We start from the raw sequence: 23,955 nt of genomic DNA, 5'->3' as shown, positions 1-23,955 counted from the left end.
TAACATATAGCAAGTACACTGCCCACTTCAAATAAAATCCCACCACCTCCTATGGCATATGAAGACCAGACTGAAAATTCTATGAAACAGCATACACGTTTACAACAGCTGGCCATGTATAATTTGCATTTGCTTTACAGGGATATTCATTTCCATACCCAAGGGTGCTAGCCTACAGGTAATTAATAATTTAAAACAAACATTGAATAGTGGCTTACCCCTTCAGTCTCAGCACTGGAGAGGTATGACAAGAGGTTATGTCAGCTAGAGTTAGAGACTCTCTATGACAAGAGATGCTGAGCAGATAAAATGCCTGCCACCAAGACTGACTACCTGAATACTGCACTTCAACCCCAGGACCCACAGTAGAAAGACAGAACCAACTCTTCCAAGTTGTCCTTTGGCCTCCACAAGCACATATATGAATGTGCGCTTGCGCGCGCACGCACACACAGATAAAAAATTTAATAATAAAAAATGAAAACAAAAGCAAACTATCTCCAAACATACTGATGCTTTTCTATTAAAACAAACACATGGATCACATGCAAAACACTCAATGCTCTACTAATTTACCTGAAGAAATATTGACAATTTCTTTAACAATGGCATCCTGGGCCTCCTCATACTCCCCTTTATTTTTAGTATATTCTTCATTTAAAGCAGACAGTTCACTGAAATCAAAACATGGCATTACTAAAAATCTCAAATCGTTTGCCGTATGTAGTATGCATTATACAAAATATATCCATATTTGTCTTATGGAGCATCTGAGCAATGAAAATTTAAAATGGAAACACAAGCAGAAAAATGGGCAACCAGGGTGTTGTGATGCCTGCAGAGGAAGGAGGATCTTTGTGAGTTCAAGGCCAGCCCGGTCTATACAGTGAGTTCCTGAACAGTCAGGGCTGTGTAAGAGACTGTCTGGGGGAGAAAAAAAGAGGAAGGAAAAATGGGCAACGCAGAAAACCAAAATTACAGGTTAAAATACAAACTACTGAAGAAAGTTGAAAATGAATTTAAGAAAAACGCTAACATCAGGGAAAAAGAAGGGAAGCGGGACAGTGAGGAGGCCCACCACCGTCTGACGTGAGTTCAATCTCAAGGACCCACACAACAGCAGAAAACAAGTCTGTGAGCACTGTGGGATGTGCCCCCCAAGATAAATAAAAACCAGGGCCTTAAAAAGAAGGAATTAGGAGGAGCAAAAAAAAGAAGGGACACGGGGAGGAGGGAGGGTTTGACAGCAGCACAGGAAAGACTCCCACAGATATGCAAATGGAGAATTAAGATGGCCTGCTGTTGGAGGGGCTGGCTACAGAAGAGGTGGGCTGTTCTGAGGAATGGAGATTCACTGGGGCCATTTAAGAAGAGAACTGATCTGATCAAAGTCAGACACATAGCACCATTCCACCTTTTCCACAATTTGAAGAGTAAACGTATTTTTTCACAATTTTTAGTACCGAGGGGCCTTTCAATCCAATCTCTTTTATATCTGAATAACCCATAGGTTCTGTCTTTATCTAACTTAAGGGGTATTTTATTGAAACAGGAATGGTACAATGCATTAGAAAAACAACATGCCTTTAATCAAAGCACTTGGGAGGCAGAGGCAGAGGGATCTGTGAGTTCAAGGCCAGCCTGATCTACAGAGTGAGTTCCAGGACTGCCAGAACTACACAGAGAAATCCTACCTCGAAAATCCAAAAAGAATTTAAAAAACAAAAACAAAAATGCCAAAAAACTAACCTTTCTACTTATGAATAATTCTATCCAAATCTTCCTGACATTAGTTTAAAAATAAAAGAAAAACAACCTAAGTTTTTCTCAGTAGCAAACATAAAATAGCCACAATACAGTGAATGGCCAGTAAGGCAGCTAAGTAGCACCCTAACTAATTTATACATTCAACTGAAATGGCAGATCTTTTTCTTTCTACTTGACAAATGATACTGAAACTTTGCTAGGAAAACAGACAGAAGAGGACTGGAGAGACGGCTCAGCGTCGAAGAGCACGGGCTGCTCTTGCAGAACCACAGTTCAACTCCTAGCACCTATGTCAGGCAGCTCCGGGCCACGCATGACTCCAGCTCCAGAGGACCCAAGACCTCTGGCCTCTTATGTACATGTCCATTTGCAGACACACATGCCTAAATATAAGTAAAAACAGAGAAATAAGTATTTTTTTTCTAAAGAAAAACAGACCACAAGGGGGGGACTAGCTCCAATGGACACAGAAACGTTAATTAATTCGATCCATATGGACTGTTCAGTAGATGATGAGACACCTCTCTGTTTTTTGCTGCTTGGGCTGCCCTTGAACTCACTGCAATCCCCCAGCCTTCGTGAAGCTGGGATTCCAGGTACCAGCATACCTCCTGGATAACAGAGCTGAATATATTAAGAGCTTCTTGGGAGAAAGTAAAGCTTAACTCTTAGTCGATGCTTTTTAAACAGCAAACAATAAAACAAAGTAAAACTCTTTGTCAGGGATATTAAATTTTGTCAGAGAACCCAGGAACTAACGAAAGTGTGAAAGAGCTGTGTGCCCTCGAACCTGTTGGTAAACTTAACCCCGTTCTTCTGAATATCCACTGTGCTGAAGTTCTTATTGTTGCGAAGGACTTTCTCTTCCTTGCAGGTTACACGAAAGTAATATCCAAACTGTGCACTGGAATCCAATTTCATCTGTTTGCCAGGGTCCAATCCTTTATGATCAGAAAGAAAAACTGAGGTCATAAACGCATACACTTTTCAGTGTAAATGGTCAAAATCACCACACCTGCAACACCTGCATAGTGGAACACACCATGACAAGGCAACATACTGGAAATTATTATTATCCCACTGGAAAAGATTCAACCCCCACTTTTGGAAAACTTGTAAAACAGACCTATGGAATCCTTCACCTCTTATAAATGCTGGCCTCTAACATGGAAGAAGTTGCTTTTTATACAGGTAAACCCGTACTTTGTTATTTTCATGTGGGTGTGTGTGGAACCTTGAGAGGACAAACTATGGAAGTCAGTTTTCTTTCCACCATGTGGGTCCAAGGCTGGAAATTAGGCTGCCTGGTGGTTAAGTGCCTTCACCCAGTAAGCCACCATCCCAAGACAGGCTTCTCCAAGCAATGTTTGCAAACTAGGGACAATGAGAGACTGGGACAAGAGGCTTTATTCTTGCTAAGCCCAGAAAACTTCAGAGCAAACAATGATTTACCAGCTAAACTTTATGTACCTGAGATCTGTGAAATTTTCTATCATAGCCTCTACTCATAATTTTACTCAACGTGATTATTAAACCACACTGAAAAACAAAAATACAGATCTGACCTGCAGGGAAAGCTATGCGTAAATAAAAATAAGGTTTAACAACAGAATCTCAAAATGTTCAGAGGGAATCCAAGAGTTGCCATCTCTAGCAACAAATAATCTACAGCCGAGGCAAATGGCCCCTTGGGGTGGAAGGACAGAAGATTCGGGTACCAATGTGAACCCTGTAAGAGTGATTCCGACCTCTGTAACTCATTCTTACCAAGACCCCGGGCTGCACTTATTAATGTAGACTGCATCTTCTTTTCCAGGCCATCCATTACTTCTCTTAGTTCACTCAGGTTAGGATCAAATGAAGGTTTTATAAGGAACTCATGGTTTTCCACCTATAAACAGAACAACGAGCTGCTAAATGATACAAACAAATGGCTGAAGACAGAATTTACGAAGCACTCCCATCATTTCTTCTATGTAAATGTGGCTAATGTTGGTGTGACTGACCATCCCCCAGTCACTCAGACAACACTGAGAACCTTCTCCTTATTAACAGGTTTTAACAGGAGCTTCAGAGTTCGGATACACAGGAATTTACCCCTATGAAACAGTTGCAAAACAAGATACATGCATCTCATTGGAAAAGATTCAAACCCCACTTCATTGGAAAACTTGTAAAACAGACCTTTACTACTAAAGAACAGTCAATATTCAGAACCATTGCCAAATTATAGCTTTTCCCAAACAAAAGATCTGAAGAATCTCAAACAATTGTGCTATAACTCGGCATAGCACCCCACACTCCCACCCCCCAAAGCAACCACTCTTAGGAAGCTATATCTAGTTAGTGCTGACTGAATGGCTCCGTGGGTAAAAGAACTGTAACAGGTTACATGGCAAGCCTGGAGGACCCGAGCTCCACCCCTGGAGCCTACATGATGCAAGGTGAAAAAACGACACTAAAAGTTGTCCTCTGATCAGCACATTTGTGCTACCCTTCTACAAATAAACTCTCCCTCAAAACCTGTATAATGGCCAGATATGGTGGCACTTGTCTTTATTGCTAACACTCAGAAGGCAGAAGCAGGAAGGTCTCTCTGTGAGTTCAAAGCCAGCTTGGTCTAGAGAGTGTGAGCTCCAGGCCAGCCAAGGTTACATAGTGAGACTCTTATCTCAAAAAATAAAATAAAATAAAAGCCTGAAAACTTTTCTTCAAATGAACCCAGCTGAAGCACTAGAGGGATGATAGTAGTCAGAGAACACTCTGAGTCCAAACCCCAGCCCCCACATGTGTGCCTACAACCCTGAGAACAGGGACAGGTGCAACCCGAGAGCTCACACATACGCGCCACACCCACACGTGCAAAATCAGTCAGAAGACACAATTCAGTGCACACCTGTAACCTCCCCACTTGGAGGCAGAGGCAGAAAGATGGGGAATTCCAGGACATTCAGGACTATGCACCAATTTGAAGGGCAGTCTGGATAAATGAGACAAAACCCCTGAAGTTCATCCAAATTTAAAAATCACACTTTTGGGGTGGGGCAGGGGTGAATGCTGGGTCAAACCCTTCCACGGCGCTCTTAAATACCGTTTGTGTAAACTGTTCCTACATTACTTCTTGGAGACAGGGTCTCACTGTGTAGCTCCGGCTGGCCTGAAACCAGAACTTGGAGATCTGCTTGCCTCTGTCCCAAAGTACTAGGATTAAAGGTGCGCCACACCATGCCTGGCTTTTGCACCTGTTATTAACTAACAAGAAACTGTAATGAAAAATGAATCTCATTTATAAGAGCAAAGTCATGTGAAATTTTCAAGTCTTGATTATGTAAAAAGACCTTTGTAAAGACAATTTATTTGAAGATTTAACGGAGTTGGTTTGAAGTGATGGGGCACACCATGGAAACAGACACTTAAATCAAATGTTAATAGTTCTTCAAGCCTGATGATTGCTCTTTTTTTTTTAAACAAATGATTAAAATTTAAACAAATAAAATTACAAAGGAACATTTTAAAAGATGTCTATCTGTACCAGGCATTAAAATTATTAAGTAGACAATTATCCATAAAAACTTAATATGAGCGTGAGTCAATTTTCTAAAACAAGATGACAAAAACATATTCACTAAATAAGGCTGAAACAAAGTGCTCCCAATTATCATCCACTTAATCAGAGCACACCTTCACATCCCTAAAGTGAACTACCTAAGAAATAAAAATCAATTACAGAAAGCTAGCAGCAAAAGAACAAAAATGTTTCAACTACATAAATATTAAAAGCCAAAATTTTGAGTAGATATTTTTAAAGATGAAAGATATACTATTGGTTTTGCCAAAAATATAAAAACATAAAGGCTACTATTTCTTCTAGTCAAGGCACTTCTAAGCATATTAAATATCAGGGTCATTAAATGAACTGGCACAAACACCTATAGGAGCATCAAAGTAAGGGAGAGGGAAGGCTGTAGAAAAAGACATGAACATTTCATCAGCCTTGAGCTAGTCTACAGCTCTCCCTGTGCAGGCGTGTTCCGCCAGTTTCTTCCCTACCTCCTGCCCCCTGCACTAAGGAACAGAAACCACAGCAGACACTAGTGAGGCTTCGATGAAACCGCACACTCATTCATGTCTGGTGAGAGTGTACGCTGGTACGCCGTTTAACAGGGGAAAGAGCAGTGGCTGGTTGTGGTGGTACACACTTAATTTTAATCCCAGCATTCAGGAGACAGACGCAGGCAGATCTGAGTTTGAGGCCAGCCTGGTTTACACAGCAAGTTCTAAGACAGCTAGAGCTGCAAGGGAAAACCCTGCCTTAAAAAGAAAATAACAAGCCAGGCAGCTGTGGTGCACACCTGTAATCCCAGCACTTGGGAGGCAGAGGCAGGTCAAGTTCCTCTCCTCAACCCCATCACTCAGAAGCCTAATGCTGAGGCAGAACCCTGCAAATTCTCACCAGCTGGGAAGCTGGAGAGTGGCTGGGCAGCTAACTGCTCTTGAAGAGGTCCCAAGTTCAGTTCCCACTCCAGCACCCACAGTGGCGCGCAACCACCTGTAGCCACAGTTCTAGGGAGGCAATAACTTCTTCTGACCGTTTCTGGCTCCTACACACACATAAAATAAGTATGTAACAGATAAATGTTTAAAACAAAAATAGAAAAAGAAAAAGCTGCTGAAGAACCTAAGCAAAACAAAGGGGAAATGAACAGCTGGATTTTAAACTAAAATAAATGTTGCCAAAGGTATCACATCAAACGGTCATCCTTCAGCAGTCTGTCACTCACTCCACATACGGCAGTGTCTTTAAAACACTATCCCCTTCCTAGCTAGCAGAACAAGTCACTGGATCAGGAAAGGAGACAAACTGACAAGCATGGAGCTCACAAGTGGGATGAAACAAGAACAGAATGAGAAAGGAGCCAGGAGTACTGGCGCTCACCTTTAATCCCAGCACTCGGGAGGCAGAGGCAGGAGGATCTCTGTGAGTACAAGGTCTCTCCACGGTCTACAAAGCAAGCTCTGGACAGCCAGGACTACACGAGAAACCCTGTCTCAAAAAACAAAAACAAAAACGAATGAGAAAGGAAAAGTTAGGCCTTCACCAAGTCAGTAGAGAACTCATCAATACAACATAGCAGAGATTTTGCTGAAATCATATTACTAATTTTCAAAGAGTGGACTTTGTAGAGGATGTACATCAAAAAATGAAGGAATTACAAAGCAAATCAATACAAAAGATACTAAGGATCTTAAAATACATTTAGGCTTTTTTATTTTAATGTTTTATGTAGAGAGTGATTTGCCTGTTTGTATGTCTGTGTACCAAGTGTGCCTGGTGACCTCAGAGGCCAGAAGAGGACATGGAATCCCCTGGGACTGGAGTTACAGATAGTTGTGAGCGGCCATGCCACCTGGGTGCCAAAACCTGGATCCTCTGCAAGAACAGGTCCCTTAACTGCTGAGCCGAGTCTTCAGCCCAGGGCATTTTTAAATGTTAACTTTAAAGGCTCCACTACCCCACATGTATTAGATAAAATAACTAAGCATTCTTTCCCAAATAAAGGAGCAGCTGGAGAATATTCCAGTCTAACCACCAAGTGAAGACTCTCCAACATACAGCCAGGAGGTTTCAAAACCTACTTCAGGCCAGGCCTGGCGGCACAAGCCTTTAATTTCAGTGCATTTGAGGCTAGTCTAGTCTTCTATGCATAGCTAGGTCCAGGCTGGCCAGGGTGAGACCCTATTTATTGTTGTTTTTTTTAAAGTAATTATTCTGACTAGTTTTATATCAATTTGATACAAGCTAGAGTTCTCTAAAAGGAGGGACCCTCAATTGAGAAAACATGTCCATAATATCAAGCTGAAAGGCATTTTCTTAATTAATGACTGATGGGGGAGGGACTATCCCATTATGGTAAGCAGGTGGTTCTGGGTTCTATAAGAAAGCAGGCTGAGCAAGTCATTGAGTAGTGAGCCAGTAAGCAGCCCCCTCTATGGCCTCTGCATCAGCTCCTGCCTCCAGGATACTGTCCTGTTTGAGTTCCTGTCCTGACTTCCTTTGATGATGAACCTTCCCCAGGCTGCTCTGGTCATGGTGTTGTCACAGTAATAGGGGTCCTGACCAAGACTCAGCAAAAAGGAACCTAGCATCTGCAGCCCTGAAGAAGGAAGAGAAGGCAGAATCGGCCTGCACCGATAATGGGTTTTGGATAACAACTGTCTACTATTTGTGCTGGCAGACAAAACGGTATTAGCTACTGGCTTTTTGATTGCCCCTGCTTCTGCTGTGATCCAAACGATCTTTTTTAGTAAAGCACACAACTGAGATCAGAGGTGATCTTTCAGCTGCCTGGCTGGAACAAAAGAGAGTCGCCCTGCACTTTGAAGATGGAGACAATCGCAGCAGTGGAGCAGCAGCAGCACAGGAGCCAGGTCCCTGCTGCAGGACTGACTGCTTGCCCTACCAGCGGGGCTGACACACCCAGACTGTCACGGCCAAACTAAAGCCCCAATCCTAGTAAAAGCCAACAACAAAACACTTCCCATCCTGTTTAAGCTACCAGTATTCACTGCTGCATCTTGTTTTTATTTTCATTTACAGCTAAATCTCCACCTGAATAAATGTGGAAAGCCCCAGGCTGAGAAGAAACTTAAAAGCTTCTGTGGGGTTGGGTGGGGTGGCACACACTGTTAATCAACAGTCAGGCACAGATAGACAACCCTGGGAGCTATAAGCGACTTCAAGGACAGGATGGGAAGATATATACAATTTATACAAAATTCAGCTAGATACAAAGTTACCATCAACACTTGTAAAATGCATGAAGGAAAAAACCAGGACACACATATGCATGCACTTTCGAACGAACACACACACACACACACACACACACACACACACACACACACACACACACACACACACACACACGTTCAACAAGAACAGCAAACAACCCAAGACCAAGAGAAGGCGCAAACATCACTAAGGGGCAGAGCATATTATGCATGGCATCTGTGGTTCATTCCACAGCACCAAATTAACTCTAGATATAGAAAATTAAGTATTTAAGACATTTAGGGAAACAGCTAATACTTAAGATGGTAGGAAGCTAAAGCTGAACTAAAACACTTATAAATAAAAATACAATCACTGGAAAGAAAAAAGCTGCTGGACTACACACATCACTGACAATGGCAGAGAAAGCCCAGCATGTTCCAACTGTAGTCCAGAAATGAGAAAGGAGGAACAGTGTTAACCCATAATGACAGCTGTGTGGCTTAGTTTGTCACCTTGACACAGGCTCTAGTCACCTGAGGGAACCTAAATGAGAAAATGCACTCAGGACTGGCTGTAGGAGACCCTATGGGGCACTTCCTGGATGACGACCAATGGGGAAGAACCCAGTCCACCCAGCTATGGCTGGACAGCTGGCCCTGAGGCATAGAAGAGAGCAAACTGAGACAGTGGCAGTGGTGGTGACACACCCCTTTAATCCCAGCACTCAGGAGGCAGAGGCAGACGGAGCCTGTGACTCCCTCAAATTGTCCTCTGGCTTCCACACTCCACACATGCGTGCACTATATAACGCAACTTAAAACAGAATTGAAAAAATAGTAAGAGCAAAAGGCACAGCTAGGAGAGACACACCCGAAGTACCCGGGGTGTGCTGGTGGTATGCACTGCCAGAGATCAACATCCTTCCTACTGGCTAGCTTTCATGGTACCACAATGTGCTCTGCAGGTCACTTGGAGAGAAAAGTCACCAGTGAATTTCACCAGTAGTGGACACTGCGTACTACAATACCCATCATGTAATTACTTAAGTCAGAGCTAGCCAGTAAGAAACAAGCAAGGCCAACAGCTTCATAATTAATATAGCCTCCTGTGTGTTTATTTGGGACTGATACGGCTCTAGAACCAGGCTGGCGGGAAAGCGGCTCTGGAACCAGGCGGGCGAGAAGGCTCCTTCTCAAGGAAAAAGCTTCTCTTAACACATCAGCATCCTAGTTAGGGTTTCTAGTGCTGTGAGGAAACATCATAACCAACATCAAGTCGGGGAGGAAAGGGTTTGTTTGGCTTCCAGCTCCACATCACTGTCATTATTGAAGGAAGCTAGGACAGGAACTCAATCAGGGCAGGAACCTGGAGGCAGGAGCTGATGCAGAGGCCATAGAGGAACACTGCCTCCTGGTTTGCTCAGCCTGCTTTCTTACAGAACCCAGGACCACCTGCCCAGGGATGGCATCACCCACAATGGGCTGGGCCCTCCCCAATCAATCACTAATTAGGAAAATGCCCCACAGGCTAGCTCACAGCCCCTTCTTATTGGGGCATTTTCTCATTCAAGGACCCCTCCTCTGGGATGACTATAGCTTGCAACAAGTTAATGACAAACTGGCCATCAAGATCAGCGCTGCCTCAACCCTGGCCAGAGAAGCTTCTCTCTGAAGTGGTCAGTAGTTAATTCAGAGACTCGTAAGTGTTTACTGAGTGCTCAGGCTGAAATAGGACATTTATATCGTGGACAGACACACACACACTCAGGGTGGGGAGTGACTGGGGTAACATCAGGGGAGAATGGGTGGAGAGAATGTGAGAGCCTGAGAATAGGGCGGAATGCTAAAAATTCTTTCCAAACACAACACGGCCATTGTCCTCATGAGCTCACAGCAGATATATGAGGGCAAGCCAGTAAACACTGCAGCACACATGGAAGGGGTGCATGACGCTCCCCAATGGATGAGGCACTACTGACAATTGCAGCTACTAGGGAGGGAAGGAAAAGTGGATTGTCTTCTGCAGCGTGGCCACAGTCATGAGCATACAGACAGGGTTAACGAGACATAGTGTATTATTGAAAAAAGACATGACAATGGAGACCCAGGGTAAGCAGAAAGATTTGGGTTGGATTATGTTCAAAATAAACTGAATATATGGACAAAATTGTCAAAAAAACAATTAAAAATTAATACAATTCACTGAAACACCAATAAAGGACAAGTGTTCAGTTTTGTGAAAGTCAAAGCCTTCTTGGAGTTTTGACTTAGGATGATTTGATCTGCATTTACTTCAGAAGTAGAAAAAAGGACTCGTGGAAAGCAGCCACAGACGCACTTACAAAGCTGGGGTGGGGGCTCACACAGTACATTGCGTACATGACGGATCCTTCATCATCTGAACTCCAGAGAGCACAGCTGGAAAACAGTGAGGCTCCCAAAGATTAGATATGAAACAATGGAAGAGTCCCTGGAGAACTTCTCAAAGTGGTTCTAAAAATGTGACTGAAATGCCTGAATTCATTACAAATACCTGTGATGGCAGTAAAAGCTTGAATTTGCCTTATAACCTGGGATAAGGTTAGAGGCATGTCACTCAAATGAAGAACGTATCACACTGTGAGAGCCTCCAGTTCCAGTGACGGGGAGTCCTTCCCCTCCCTGCAATGCTCACACTTAAGTGTCTCCTCTCTGCAGGAAGCTAACTATAACCAACCCTGCTTAGCTCAGGCCAATCACCTGCTCTACCTCTCACTGCAATCACGCTTCAAAGGGTCCCATCATGGCAGCTCACCTGCTGCTGGTAACCATTTCGGAGCCAAAAAGGAAACTGGCTTTCACTGAATTAAAATCAAGAGTTCAAGAAACCAGGTCCCAGAGAGTCTCACTGGACCTAGCAATTCTAATTAAATCTAGCCCATCTTAGCCCTTTTAAACTATAATTTCTATTTCATTCTTTTTAGAATATGCTCTCACACACACACACAAACACAAATATATACATAACCTAATACAACCAAAATAAGTCAAGATCACATAAGGCAAATCACCAACTTAAATAAATCTACAGGTACTAAGAACCAAAGACTAACAATTTAGTCAACAAAGTCTTTGCCTTGATACCAATACATATTTTCTGCATGGTCATTTAATCGGAAATTTAGCTTAGGTTTTTAAGTGGGTATGCACAAATTAATCTCCTCTCCCAAAAAAATCAACTTCTCTACAGGAAAAATAAGCATTTTCATTTGTCCCTAACTCTTCTATTTTTTTGAGATAGTCTTTCAATATAGTCCACACTGAGCCTGAATTCATCCGATCAGTTTCACAGTCTCCTGAGAGCTAAGATTACATAAGCCACCATGGCCAACTCTTCCAGTAACTACAATTCCTTCTGTTTTGGAATTAAAATGTAAATCACTGGACATTCGGAATCTAATTTATGACACTATTTTCTTTCATGTTGGAACAATATATATCCTTAAAGTCTTTCCCCCTCAACACTTGAGTGAGGCAGGAGGGTGAACAGGAGGAAGAGCCCCTGTACCCAGGCCACTTATACCCAACAAGCACTCTGCCTTTTACCTTCACTGAAATGACCACTGTTTTAAAGGACAAAGGGATGGGGCTGGATGGAGCACTAGGAAGGACACTCACCCACCTCATTCAAGGCCCTGGGCTTGGTGATCCCCAGGACTGTCTATCAAATGCATTTCTTCCTTATCTGTCACCTCAACTTACATCGACTCGCTTCCAAAGGTGCCACACATAAACGCCAAAAAAAAAAAAAAAACCCAAGAGAAATAATTTTTTTCTTATGTGCTTTTTAAAGTTTTGTTTATGCTTACTCTTTCCAAAAATATTTTGCTGAGGGGATTAAATGTAAACTGCATACCTGATCCATATCCAAAGTTGTTTCTATCATTTCTTGAAATTTTGAAAAATCAGAACGAAGATCAATAAGAGGAGTCACAAAAACTGCCAACAGCAATGCCTGGTGCCTTCCTAAAACAAAAACAAAACAAAAATAAAGACAGCAGCTCATAACGAAATAAAAATAATTAACACCATTTGAACCACAAAGCACAAACTGTGCAGGTCTCCAAACTTAATTCTATTTTTATGTTTTAATGCAAAATGAACACTGAATTTATTCTACAGACAGGGAAATACTGTGGTAGCACCAATGAATGCCTCCTACGATGACACTGCCTTCCCTACATGTCTGTCTTCTCCTTCATAAGCGATACAGAAACATTAATTACCACTAAATGAACATTGCTTCTTGCAGATCTAATAAGACAAAGTCAAAGTCATTAAAATAAGACCTCTAATTTACATTTCTAAATTCCATTAGCAACACGGTGTTCCAATTAACAGAGGCTAAATCAAGTCAAGTATTTAAACTGAACTTGGATGTGTAAGAGTCTCACTGGGGAATTATGTGAGGAAGAGAATAGGATCAAAAGTAAACATCAAGGAATGAAGTCAGGACTGGATGCCAGCCCCAAGCATATGCAGCATGGTGTCCTAAGCCCCCTTTCCTCGTCAGTACAATGGCGTAACAACGACGACCAGCCAGAAGATAAGTGCGTGAGGTAACACAGCACCCAGGCAGTGCTCCACACTGAACAGTTACCAGACACTACCACCAGTAATTAGCTGCTGTAGAATAATCCTTCTGTACACTGTGTGAATGTATGTCACTACGATTGGCTTATTTAATAAATAAGCTGATTGGCCAATAGCTGAACAGGATAAAGTCAGACTGAGGAAGCAGGACATATAGAAAATGAGGTAACAAGCCATGAGTCATGTGGCACACAGGTAAGAAACATGGGCTAATTTAAGTGTAAGAGTTAGCTAGTAACAAGCCCGAGCTATCGGTCAAGCATTTGCAAATAATATTAAGTCTCTGTATTTGGGAGCTGGCAGTCGGGGCAGGAAAACTACATCTACAATTACTACTTAGGACATGAGGATTTTTTTCCTTCAATCTCCAATAAATTCTTATAGGAATTCTGCAAGTGATTCCTTACCCACCGAATTTATTACCAAAGTAACAAATTCCAATTTCAGTAGCTCTTGAATGAGAATGATGAAGAGCTATTATGAAGTCATGTTTCATTATTAACCACAACAGCCTCTAACCCACTGAGAAAACACTACATATGTGTGAAACATTTAGACAGACTGTAAACAACACTTTGCCTACATAATGTCTGTTGTGTTACAATGCCTGGCTCTTTATCTTCTTGGCTCAGAAACTACTGGTAAAAGGATGAATGGCGGCCAATCAAAGCAGTGATGCTGGATCACAGAATCCCCTTCTTCCCTGCCTTCACTTATGTCTTCAGTGGGTAATGTCAGTGGGACCCTGCAAGCCCAGCACTTTGAAGGCCGAGGCAGGACAATCGTTAAGTTCTGAAGGCAGACTTACTGTCTCAAAAAATCCAAACCACTTCCACCATGAACGAACCTTAGCAATGAAGATCTCAGGTCTTAATGTCCACTTTGCTTCCCACTCTGCTAGGATATGTAGATGAAGGGTACAAAAACATCTGCCAATGCTAAAAAAAAAAAAAAAGCCCCAACATGTAGACTGAATTCTGAGCCTCAGAGCATGTGCACACATTGATGTCTTTCACTCCAGTTCCAGGGTTCAACATCCTCAGAGGACACAAGGCACAAAAGAGGTTCACACACATGCAGGTAAAATACCTACACACATAAAAATTTTTCCCACGGTATTACAAAAATACCTGTTACAGATGTGAGATTCTTAAAACCCTCTCCAACACGGACCTCCTGATCCTTTCACTACCATCCTGAGATTCCTAGATTTCTGATCTCCACTTTCTATCTGGATATTGAAAAACTACATTCTCCATGAACCGCCTCATCCTAGATAGCCCTACGCAAGCTAAGGCAAGGTCCACAACCCCTTGAAATCAAGCTAGAACATGAAGACAGAAGAAGTTCTGTCACTTTATTTTCTCTGACCTTTATTGTCTTTTTTCTCATTATTAATACAGGTATAAACTTGAGTAGTATTATCACACCACTGTCTGTTATCAGCCAAATATCAACTATACTCATGTCATAAAATAGCTTCTGAAGTTATCCTAAAGTTTCATTTATATTTATTACTTCAGGAGGTGGAGAGATGGTTTAATGGTTAAGAGCATGAACTGCTCAGTTTTCAGACCCAGCTGGGCAGCAGCTCACAATTATCCATAACTCTAGCTCCAGGAGTATTAAACACACATATACATAAATTAAAACTGAAAATTAAAATTCATTACTTCCAAATCAAAGGAGTTAGCAGGCCTGTCAGGTTTCTTCGTTTACAAACAAGAGCTTAACTGTGTTGCATAAGCTGGCATCAAACACCTGGACACAAGGGATATTCTTGCCTTAGTCTCCTAAGCAACTGGGATACAAAATTAAACTACCACACCCAATTTGTCAGCATCTCTTTTTTGTTTTCCCCTTTTAAAGATTTCTTCATTCTATGGGGGATGGAAAGGTGGCTCAGTGATTAGGAGCACTGGTCACTCTTCCACAGGTCCTGAGTTCAATTTCCATCAATCACAAGGTGACTCACAACCATCTGTAATGAGATCTGGTGCCCTCTTCTGGCCTGCAGGCATACATGCAGGCACAACACTGTATTCATAATAAATAAATTAAAATAAAAAAAGTTTTCATTCTTGCCAGGTGTTGGTGGCACACGACTTTAATCCTAACAGTCAGGAGGCAGAGGCAGGCAGATCTCTCTGAGTTTGAGGCCAACCTGGTATACGAAAAGAGTTCCAGGGCTACACAGAAAAACCATGTCTTGGGAGAGAGAAAAAAAAATCATCATTTTTAGTGTTTTGCCTGCATGTCTATATGTGTACCAAGGTACCAAGTGTGTCCTTGGTGCCCACATGTCAGAAGAGGGTTATCAGATCCTCTAGAATGGAAGTTAGGGATGGCTGTGAACCATCACATAGGTGCCGGAGATCAAACATGGGCCCTTTGCAAGAGCACCAAGCATGTCTTTAATCCCAACACTAAGGAGGCAGAGGCAAGTGGGTCTCAGAGTTTGAGACCAGTCTGGTCTAAGAACAAGTTCCAGGACAGCCAGGGATACAGAGAAACCCTGCTTTGGGAAAAAAAAAAAAAAAAAGTAACTTAGTCATCCCTGCAGCCCCTTAGAATCTTTTAAAAAGCATCAACTAAGAGGCTGGGGAGATGGAGGGACAGTTAAGATTGTGTGCTGCTCCCACAGAGCATCAAAATTGCAACGGCAGGGGACAGGAGAGATGGGTCGATGGTTATGAGCACTTGAGCACTAGTTGCTCTTCCAGAGGGCCAGGGTCCAATCCCCAGCATCCACGGTCTGTGACTCCAGTTCCAGGGGATCTGACCACCCACTTCTGACTTCAGTAAGCACCAGTCACAAACACAGTACACATACGGGCAGACATGCAAGCAACACACTTACACACAAAATAATTATTTCTTAAAAAGTAGTTGTAAATAGATTTTAAACAAAAGATAAGTTAGGTATGAAATAATTTACATACCTGATGAGTTATTTTCATCTGCCAATTTGTTACTGTAGATTGTACCCCAGCATCTTTGAGATAGCAACGAAAGCCAATTTTGTCTTTTCAAATCCCCATTTCTGGATGAGGGCAATCTAGCTTTAGCATGTTACCCTGCTGATGCAATTGGCCCCAATAAGCTCATAGGGAGTGACACTATTAGGAGGTGTGGCTTTGCTAGAGTGGGTGTGGCCTTGTTGGAGGAAGTGGGTCACTGAGGGGGTGGGCTTTGCGGTCTCAGGTGTTCAGGATACTGCCCTGTGTCTATCTAGTCCACTTCCTGTTGCCTTATGATCAAGAGGTAGCCTGCTAGCACCATGTCTGCCTCCATGCCATCACGTTCCCCACCAGGATGGTGATGGACTAAACTTCTGAACTGCCACAATTAATGTTTCTTTATAAGAGCTGCTGTGATCATGGTGTCTCTTCACAGCAATAGGACAACAACTAAGACAGGTGTCATCACTGTGGGGTCCCAACTAAAGCTAAGCAGCCACCCTCCCCAAGCCAGAGATGCTCTTTTGTCAAGGATGCTGAGCACCGCTAAACCCTCCAAATAAGCCAGCAAGTGCCTAATTCTTACAGAGGAAAACTTTAATCACTGCAAATCTACTTTTCATACAGTTGCTGCCCCCTGCTGTCTGTGAAAAGACCTTACTTTCAGAGTTTTCTGGACTAACAGTAAAGCCTAGAATTCATCAGAACCGAAAACATCACAAGACGGTAAGTTACATGTAATCTCTATAAAAAATATATACTAACCAATTTTTTAAATCATGATTTTGCTCTAAAAACATTATACTTGCTTTATTTTCTTTTGCTACAAATTAGTCTGTTTTGGTTTTCTCTGTGAAATCAACACACTAAGGAACCACGCTGAACTCTTCAAAATTGATGGGGATGGGAGGACCCACAGAACAAAGAAATCAGGAACACAACAAAACAAGACCTCAGCATAGAGTCTACCTGCCCAGGCTGCATCTGTTAGCTACATAGATTTAGCTTCAAACAGCTAACTCAGCAAATGTCAGCTTGGTCCTGTGGTCCAGGATAGAAGCAAATGGGTGAACACAAGATGAAAGGAAGTGCAGGCTTTCAGAAACTCAAACAGAAAGGAGAGCACAGACTGCTACCGGGAAAGGACACAGGGGGCTGGAGAGATGGCTCAGAGGTTAAGAACACTGGCTGCTCTTCCAGAGGTCCTGAGTTCAATTCCCAGCATCCACATGGTGGCTCACAGCCATCCATAATGAGATCCGGAGCTCTCTTCTGGCGTGCAGGCAGACAGAAAGCTATATACATGATAAATAAATCTTTAAAAAAAAAGGACACAGACTAGAATGCTTTATTCATTTATTTATTTATTTATTTATTTATTTATTTATTTATTTATTTAGTTAGTTAGTTAGTTAGTTAGTCTGGTGGGTTTTGTTTGTCTTTGAAACAGAGTCTCTCTACATAGCAATGGCTGTCCTAGACCTCACTCTGTAGAGCAGGCTGGCCTCAAACTCAGATCTGCCTGCCTCTGCCTCCCCAGTGCTGGAGGACTAAAGGTATGCCCAGCCTTAGCATGTTTTTGAAAACATGGCAAATGCAGCCAAGTAGTGGTGGCGCACGCCTTTAATCCCAGCACTCAGGAAGCAGAGGCAGGTGGATCTCTGAGCTCAAGGTCAGCCTAGTCTCCAGCTTGAGTCCCAGAACAGCTAGTGATACACAGAGAAACCCTTTGTTGGAAAAAAAGAAAGAAAATTTGGCAAGTGGGAAAATTCACAAGTGCTAGGTCACAGCGAGAGATGGTCTCAAAACAAAAGAGCCAAGCCCAGAAGCGCATGACTTTTTTTTTTTTTTTTTTTTTTTTTTTTGGTTTTTCGAGACAGGGTTTCCCTGTGGCTTTGGAGGCTGTCCTGGAACTCGCTCGGTAGACCAGGCTGGTCTCGAACTCACAGTGATCCGCCTGCCTCTGCCTCCCGAGTGCTGGGATTAAAGGCGTGCGCCACCAACGCCCGGCTATGACTTTTTTTTTTTTTTTCTAGACAGGGTTTCTCTGTGTAGCTCTGTAGACCAGGCTGGCCACGAACTCACAGAGATCCGTCTGCTTCTGCCTCCTGAGTGCTGGGACTACAGATGAGGACCACCACTGCCCAGCCAGTGCACGCCTTTTATCTCTGCTTTTACCAGGAGGCAGAAGCAGGCAGATCTCTGAGTTTGAAGCCAGTGTGATCTACACAGCAAGTTCCAGGAAAGCCAGGGTTCATGAGACCCTGACTCAAATAGGCCTAAATAAATAATTAAATGTTTTAAGCTGACTTCCAAGGGGAAAAAAAAGGTATTTGTTTATTGTGGTACAGTATTATTTTAAGGTGTGTGACTTTTGTCTTTGCTGCATTTGTTTAACTCTGTGAAGCAGTGTTTCTTTGTCTAAAATACCTGGTGGTCTAATAAATAGCTGAACAGTCAATAGCAAGGCAGGAACAAGGATCGGTGGGGTGGCAGTCAGAGAGGATAAATAGAAGGAATAAAGGAAGAAGAGAAGTGACAAGAGAACAAGGAGAGGAGGACATCAGCGGCCAGCCACCCAGTCGGCCACGGACTAACAATGAAAGTAAGATTTACAGAAGACAGAGATAAAAAACCAGAAGAAAAGACAGATGGATTAATTTAAGATAAGAAAAGCTGGCTAGAAACAAGCCAAATTAAGGCTGGGTATTCATAAATCTCCATGTATTTATTTTGGGAATTGAGTGGTAGGATCAAAAACAAAAACAAACAAAACAAACAAACAAAAACAGGTCAAAAGCACACAACAGTTTACTTTCTAAGGTGAGAAACACATGAAAAGAGCTGACTACCGTCTGGAGTGCCGGCCTCCATTGTCACACTGCATCCCTACTGCTTGTCAATCACCTTATATTGCTGCACGATCCTGTTGAAACCAGAAAAAGTTATACAATATGGAAACGCAAGGCCAATGTCACTCGTTTATGCCATGGGAAAAATGAAGTAAAGAGGAGAAACATACAATCACAGAGCATGGAAATTGGGACATCCCAAGAACTATCTTAAGTTACTTTAGCGGAACCAGAGTTCACAACTAATGAGGAGCCCTGAATAGGACGTGAACTAAGAAGAAATAGCATGTCTGTCTGTCTGCTTTGTGTATGTGCTATGGCCCACGTGAGAAGACCAGAGGACATGTGCAGGACTCAGTTCTTCTCACTGTGTGGGATCTGACAACTGCACTCCAACTGCCAGTCTTGGGAGTGAGCCTTTACCACTCAGGGATTTCACCAGCCCAGAGCAGGAATATTTCTATAAAAGGGACTGTGGAAAGTAAGCACTGTTTTAAGTTAGGGTTTCTACTGCTGTGAAGAGACATCGTGACCACGGCAGCTCTTATAAGGAAAGTACTTAATCGGTGTAGCTTACAGTTTCAGAGGTTTAGTTCATCATCATCATTGTGGTCCGACACGGCAGTGTGCAGGCAGACGTGGGGAGTATCCTACATCTTGACTTGCATGCAAGTGGTCTGATTCTCTTGACGAGGCTTGAGCATACATGAGACCTCAAAGCCCACCCCCACAGTGACACACGTGTTCAGCAGGGCCACACCTCCTTTTTCTTCTTTTCATTTGTCTGTCTGTGGTGTGTGCACGCATGCTCAGATCTGTGTAGATGCTCAAGCATGTGAAGGTTGAAGGCTATGGTCAGGAAGTTTCCCTGACTGCCTCCCACATTAGTCTTTAAAGAGAAGAGGTCTCCTGTGTGTGTGTGTGTGTGTGTGTGTGTGTGTGTGTGTGTGTGTGTGTGTGTACACGAGTGCATTTCTGTTTTGCCTCTATGTGAGTTACAGATAGGTGTGAGCTGCGATGTGGGTGCTGGGAACTGAACTCAGGGCCTTTGGAAGAGCAGTGAGTGCTCCTAACCACTGAGCCATCTCTTCAGCCCAAGGGAAGGTTGTGGGAACACCAGACCTTGAGCAGAGACCCACTTCCCCTTCTGCCTGGGAGTAGGCAGCTGTAAGGCAATGTTTAGTAAAAACATGTTTACTAAAAATGATACAATAAGTTCCTGGGAAAGGCCTTCCCACAGAAACCGCCCTGACCTCGACCTTGTCCAAAGACTAACCGCACCTTCAAAAACCCACACACATCCACCTCTGGTGTGAGAGCAGAACCAGCCAGGGGAGAGGAGAGAGCAGAAGCTTCTCTGGTGGGAGCTTTTCTTAGGAGGTTTTCTTGAACCTTTTTGGAGCCTGTTTAAAGTTTTCTTTATATCATTGAACGAGTCTCTGTGTTGTCAATCCCCGACACCCTCCGCACGTTCTCGGACACAGGCCAGGCAGCAGACGTGACAATTGGAGGTTCCACCGAGATCGTGAAAGCTAGGTAAGTGGACGGGGTTAAGAAACTATGGGGAATAGTTCCGGGAAGCTAGAATCATTACAGTATCAACTAAAAAAGTTACTTAAAGAACATGGGACTGCAGTCAAGTCTAAAACCCTAGAAGGCTTTCTAAAATCGATCTAACGAGCCAGTCCATGGTTCATTACTGGGGGAAGCTTAAATATTCCAGATTGGGAGGAGGTTCGCCGTGATCTTCATAGACTTTTACGAAAAGAGGGATCTGAGTCCTTGCCCCCTACGACATTCTCCTTATGGAGATTAGTGAGGGGAGCACTTTTGACAGATAAGGTTCATCACCGCCAGGTAGTTCAGGACACAAGAGGCTTTTTTAGAGTTACAAGAGACTGAGACTCAAGCCTCCTTGAGTTCAGGGGCAGAGAGTGATGATGAAGAGACCGTGATTGAAACTAGAGGCTCCATTGTTAGTGAGGATGAGGAAGAGTCTCTTGGTAACAACAAAAAAACGGGTAGACATCTCCAGGCGCGACCCAAAAAGAAGGACTCCGGTCAGAATCGGTTATATCCTTCTCTATCAGACCTAGAAAATGGAAGTAGCTCAGACTCAGACTCGTCACAGTCTGAAAAGGAACGGTTACTTGCTGAGATCGCGGCCCTTAAAAAAGAACTAAAAATGATTATAATTAAGGAAAGACAGGACAGGGGGAGAAACCCTTCCCCATACTCTGAAAAAAGGGACTCCTCCTATGAGATAACCCAGTCCTTCTCAGACCTGGAGGGAAGACCCAGAGGAGGGGTCCAATGCTGCCTGGTGGTGGCCCCAGTAATGGAAGTTCCAGATCTGAACAATTCTGGACAGGTCATTCGGCATCATAACCCTTTAAATTTTAAGGATATAAAACAACTTAAAGAGGCAACTTTAAATTATGGAGCACAGGCTCCCTTTACACTTTCCTTAATGGAATCTTTTGCGTCTCTTAATTTGACACCTGGCGATTGGCAGCAGCTTTGCAGAGCAGCTCTGTCGGGGGGAGATTATTTGATTTGGAGAGGTGAGTTTCAGGAAAGATGCAGCCAGACAGCCCAAAGGAATGCACAGGCCGGACAGCCCCAAAGAAATGTGGAGATGCTTACCGGGAGTGGTCAATACGCCACCATTCAGCAACAAATGCAATATGACATCGCAGTCTATGCCCAAGTGGCAGCAGCGGCCCAAAGGGCTTGGAAAGCATTGCCTTCCAAGGAAGGAGGGGATCATCTGTCCAAAATCCTTCAAGGACCTTCTGAACCTTTTCAAGACTTCGTAGACCGTCTCAGTCAGGTAGCAGAAAGAATATTTGGGGGCATTGGGCCTGCGATGCCAGTCATAAAGCAGATGGCATTTGAAAATGCAAATAAATATTGTAAGGAAGCCCTTCGCCCCTATCGCAATAAAAGTCTAAATGACTATATCCGGATCTGTAGGGACATTGATGGGAACTTCATCCAGGGCCAAGTGTTAGCTGCTGCTATTCGGCCCCAAGTGGGGAAAGAAAGACCTACTCTGGGAGGGAGAAAAACATGTTTTAGCTGCGGTAGGGAGGGACACTTCCGTAGAGAGTGCCCTCAAAATAGTACTGCGGGTCTCAAGAGACCTGGTTTATGCCCCGTTGTCGAAGGGGATATCATTGGGCCAATAACTGCTACTCTAAAACTGACCGGGAGGGAAATTTCCTTCCTGCTAATAATAATCAGGGAAACGGGAGGAGGGCCCCGCCCCAGGGCCCCAAAACCAATGTGTACGGGGCAATGACCCCTGCTCTGGGCAGTGGCAGGACTCATTTTCTCCCCCAGAGCAACCCCTTCATATCTCAGACCTCCTTAGAGCCACCTCGGGGAGTGCAGGACTGGACCTTGCTCCCTCTGCCCGGGCAATCCTAACACCGGAAAAGGGGATCCAGGCCCTCCCTACTGGGGTGCATGGGCCATTGCACCCAGGCACGGTTGGACTACTCTTGGGACGGTCCAGTACTATTCTTCGAGGCATCCAGGTACACCCCGGTGTTATAGACCAGGATAGTGAGGGGAGATTAAAATAATGACATCAGTGGGCAGTGGGGTTGTTGCCATCCCTGCAGGAGAACGGATTGCTCAGATACTCCTTCTCCCTACAGCTCCTTGTGAGGCTAGAAAAATTAAAGAGAAAAGGGGCAACCAAGGTTTTGGAAGTACCGGCCCGGCAGCATTTTGGGTAGCCACTATGGAGAACCGCCCCCAGCTTACATTAAAGATAGAAGGCAAGTCCTTTAGGGCGTCTTAGATTCTGGGGCAGATTTCTCTGTCCTCTCAGATAAATTCTGGCCCCCGCCTGGCCGAAAGAGGAAGGGACAGTGACCCTCCAGGGAATAGGACAGGCTGTGCCCCAAAAAGCCTCAGGATCTTAAAGTGGCAAGACTCTGAAGGCCACACAGGGCTTTTCCAGCCATATGTTTTGCCTGGCCTCCCTATTAACCTCTGGGGACGGGACCTCATGCAAGAAATGGGAGTGGTCCTCACCACCCAGGCACCCAAGTCCAAAAGCAGGGGCCCCCAGATGATGCAAGGGAGGGGCTGGAGCCCGGGGAGGGAACTAGGTAAACTAGAACAGGGAGAGGTTTGCCCTGTGGCATCCCTCCCTTTGGAGACCAGGGCCCCAGGGGATAGGAAGGGTTTTGGCCATTTTTGATGAGGGTCACTGTTGCGCCGCCAGCCCCCATACCCATCACATGGCTATCAGATGATCCGGTATGGGTGGAACAGTGGCCCTTACCAGCGGAGAAACTAAGGGCGGCTCACCAGCTAGTTCAAGAACAATTGGAGGCAGGTCATTTGGTTCCTTCCACGTCCCCTTGGAATACCCCTATATTTGTAATAAAAAAAATCTTCAGGGAAATGGAGGTTACTACAAGACTTGAGGGCCGTGAATGCGACCATGCAGCCTATGGGGGCTCTGCAGCCTGGCTTGCCCGTGCCTGTGGCCATTCCTAAAGACTGGCATTTGATTGTCATTGATTTGAAGGATTGCTTCTTTTCTATTCCCTTGCATTCTCAAGATAGTCCTCGGTTTGCATTTAGCCTTCCTGCGATTAACTTTAGAGAGCCTGCCCTTCGCTTCCAATGGGTGGTGCTACCCCAAGGGATGGCTAATAGTCAAACTATATGCCAGATTTATGTAGCTGCCTGTTTAGATCCCCTCAGACGTAAGTTCCCTGATCTTTACATTATCCACTACATGGATGATATTCTTTTGGCCGCGGCCGAAGAAAGACAATGTTACATAGCCTTTGCAGAGCTACAGGAGCTGCTGGAGGCCCGAGGATTTATTTTGGCTCCTGAAAAGATCCAAAAGAGACCCCCTTATACTTATTTGGGTCATCAAATTCAACAAACTGGCCTCCGGCCACAAAGACTCAAATCGATTGTTCAAATTTAAAAACACT

General features: G+C 43.8%; 1 protein-coding gene across 1 annotated transcript in view; it reads right to left on the bottom strand.

Moving 5' to 3' along the window:
• The window catches only part of Msh2 (mutS homolog 2), a 60,242-nt gene that overhangs the window by 10,269 nt on the left and 26,018 nt on the right, over positions 1 to 23,955 (bottom strand). The window contains exons 8-11 of the mRNA XM_005077304.4: positions 12,437 to 12,546; positions 3,535 to 3,658; positions 2,558 to 2,708; positions 577 to 674 (exon numbers count right to left, since the gene is read on the bottom strand). Coding sequence (XP_005077361.1) covers positions 577 to 674; positions 2,558 to 2,708; positions 3,535 to 3,658; positions 12,437 to 12,546 — 483 coding nt within the window. The remainder of the gene's footprint in view (positions 1 to 576; positions 675 to 2,557; positions 2,709 to 3,534; positions 3,659 to 12,436; positions 12,547 to 23,955) is intronic.

The sequence above is a fragment of the Mesocricetus auratus genome, unplaced genomic scaffold (genome assembly GCF_017639785.1).
Source record: "Mesocricetus auratus isolate SY011 unplaced genomic scaffold, BCM_Maur_2.0 Super-Scaffold_100676, whole genome shotgun sequence".
Lineage (NCBI taxonomy): Eukaryota > Metazoa > Chordata > Mammalia > Rodentia > Cricetidae > Mesocricetus > Mesocricetus auratus.
This window is presented reverse-complemented; position numbering and strand designations above follow the sequence as displayed.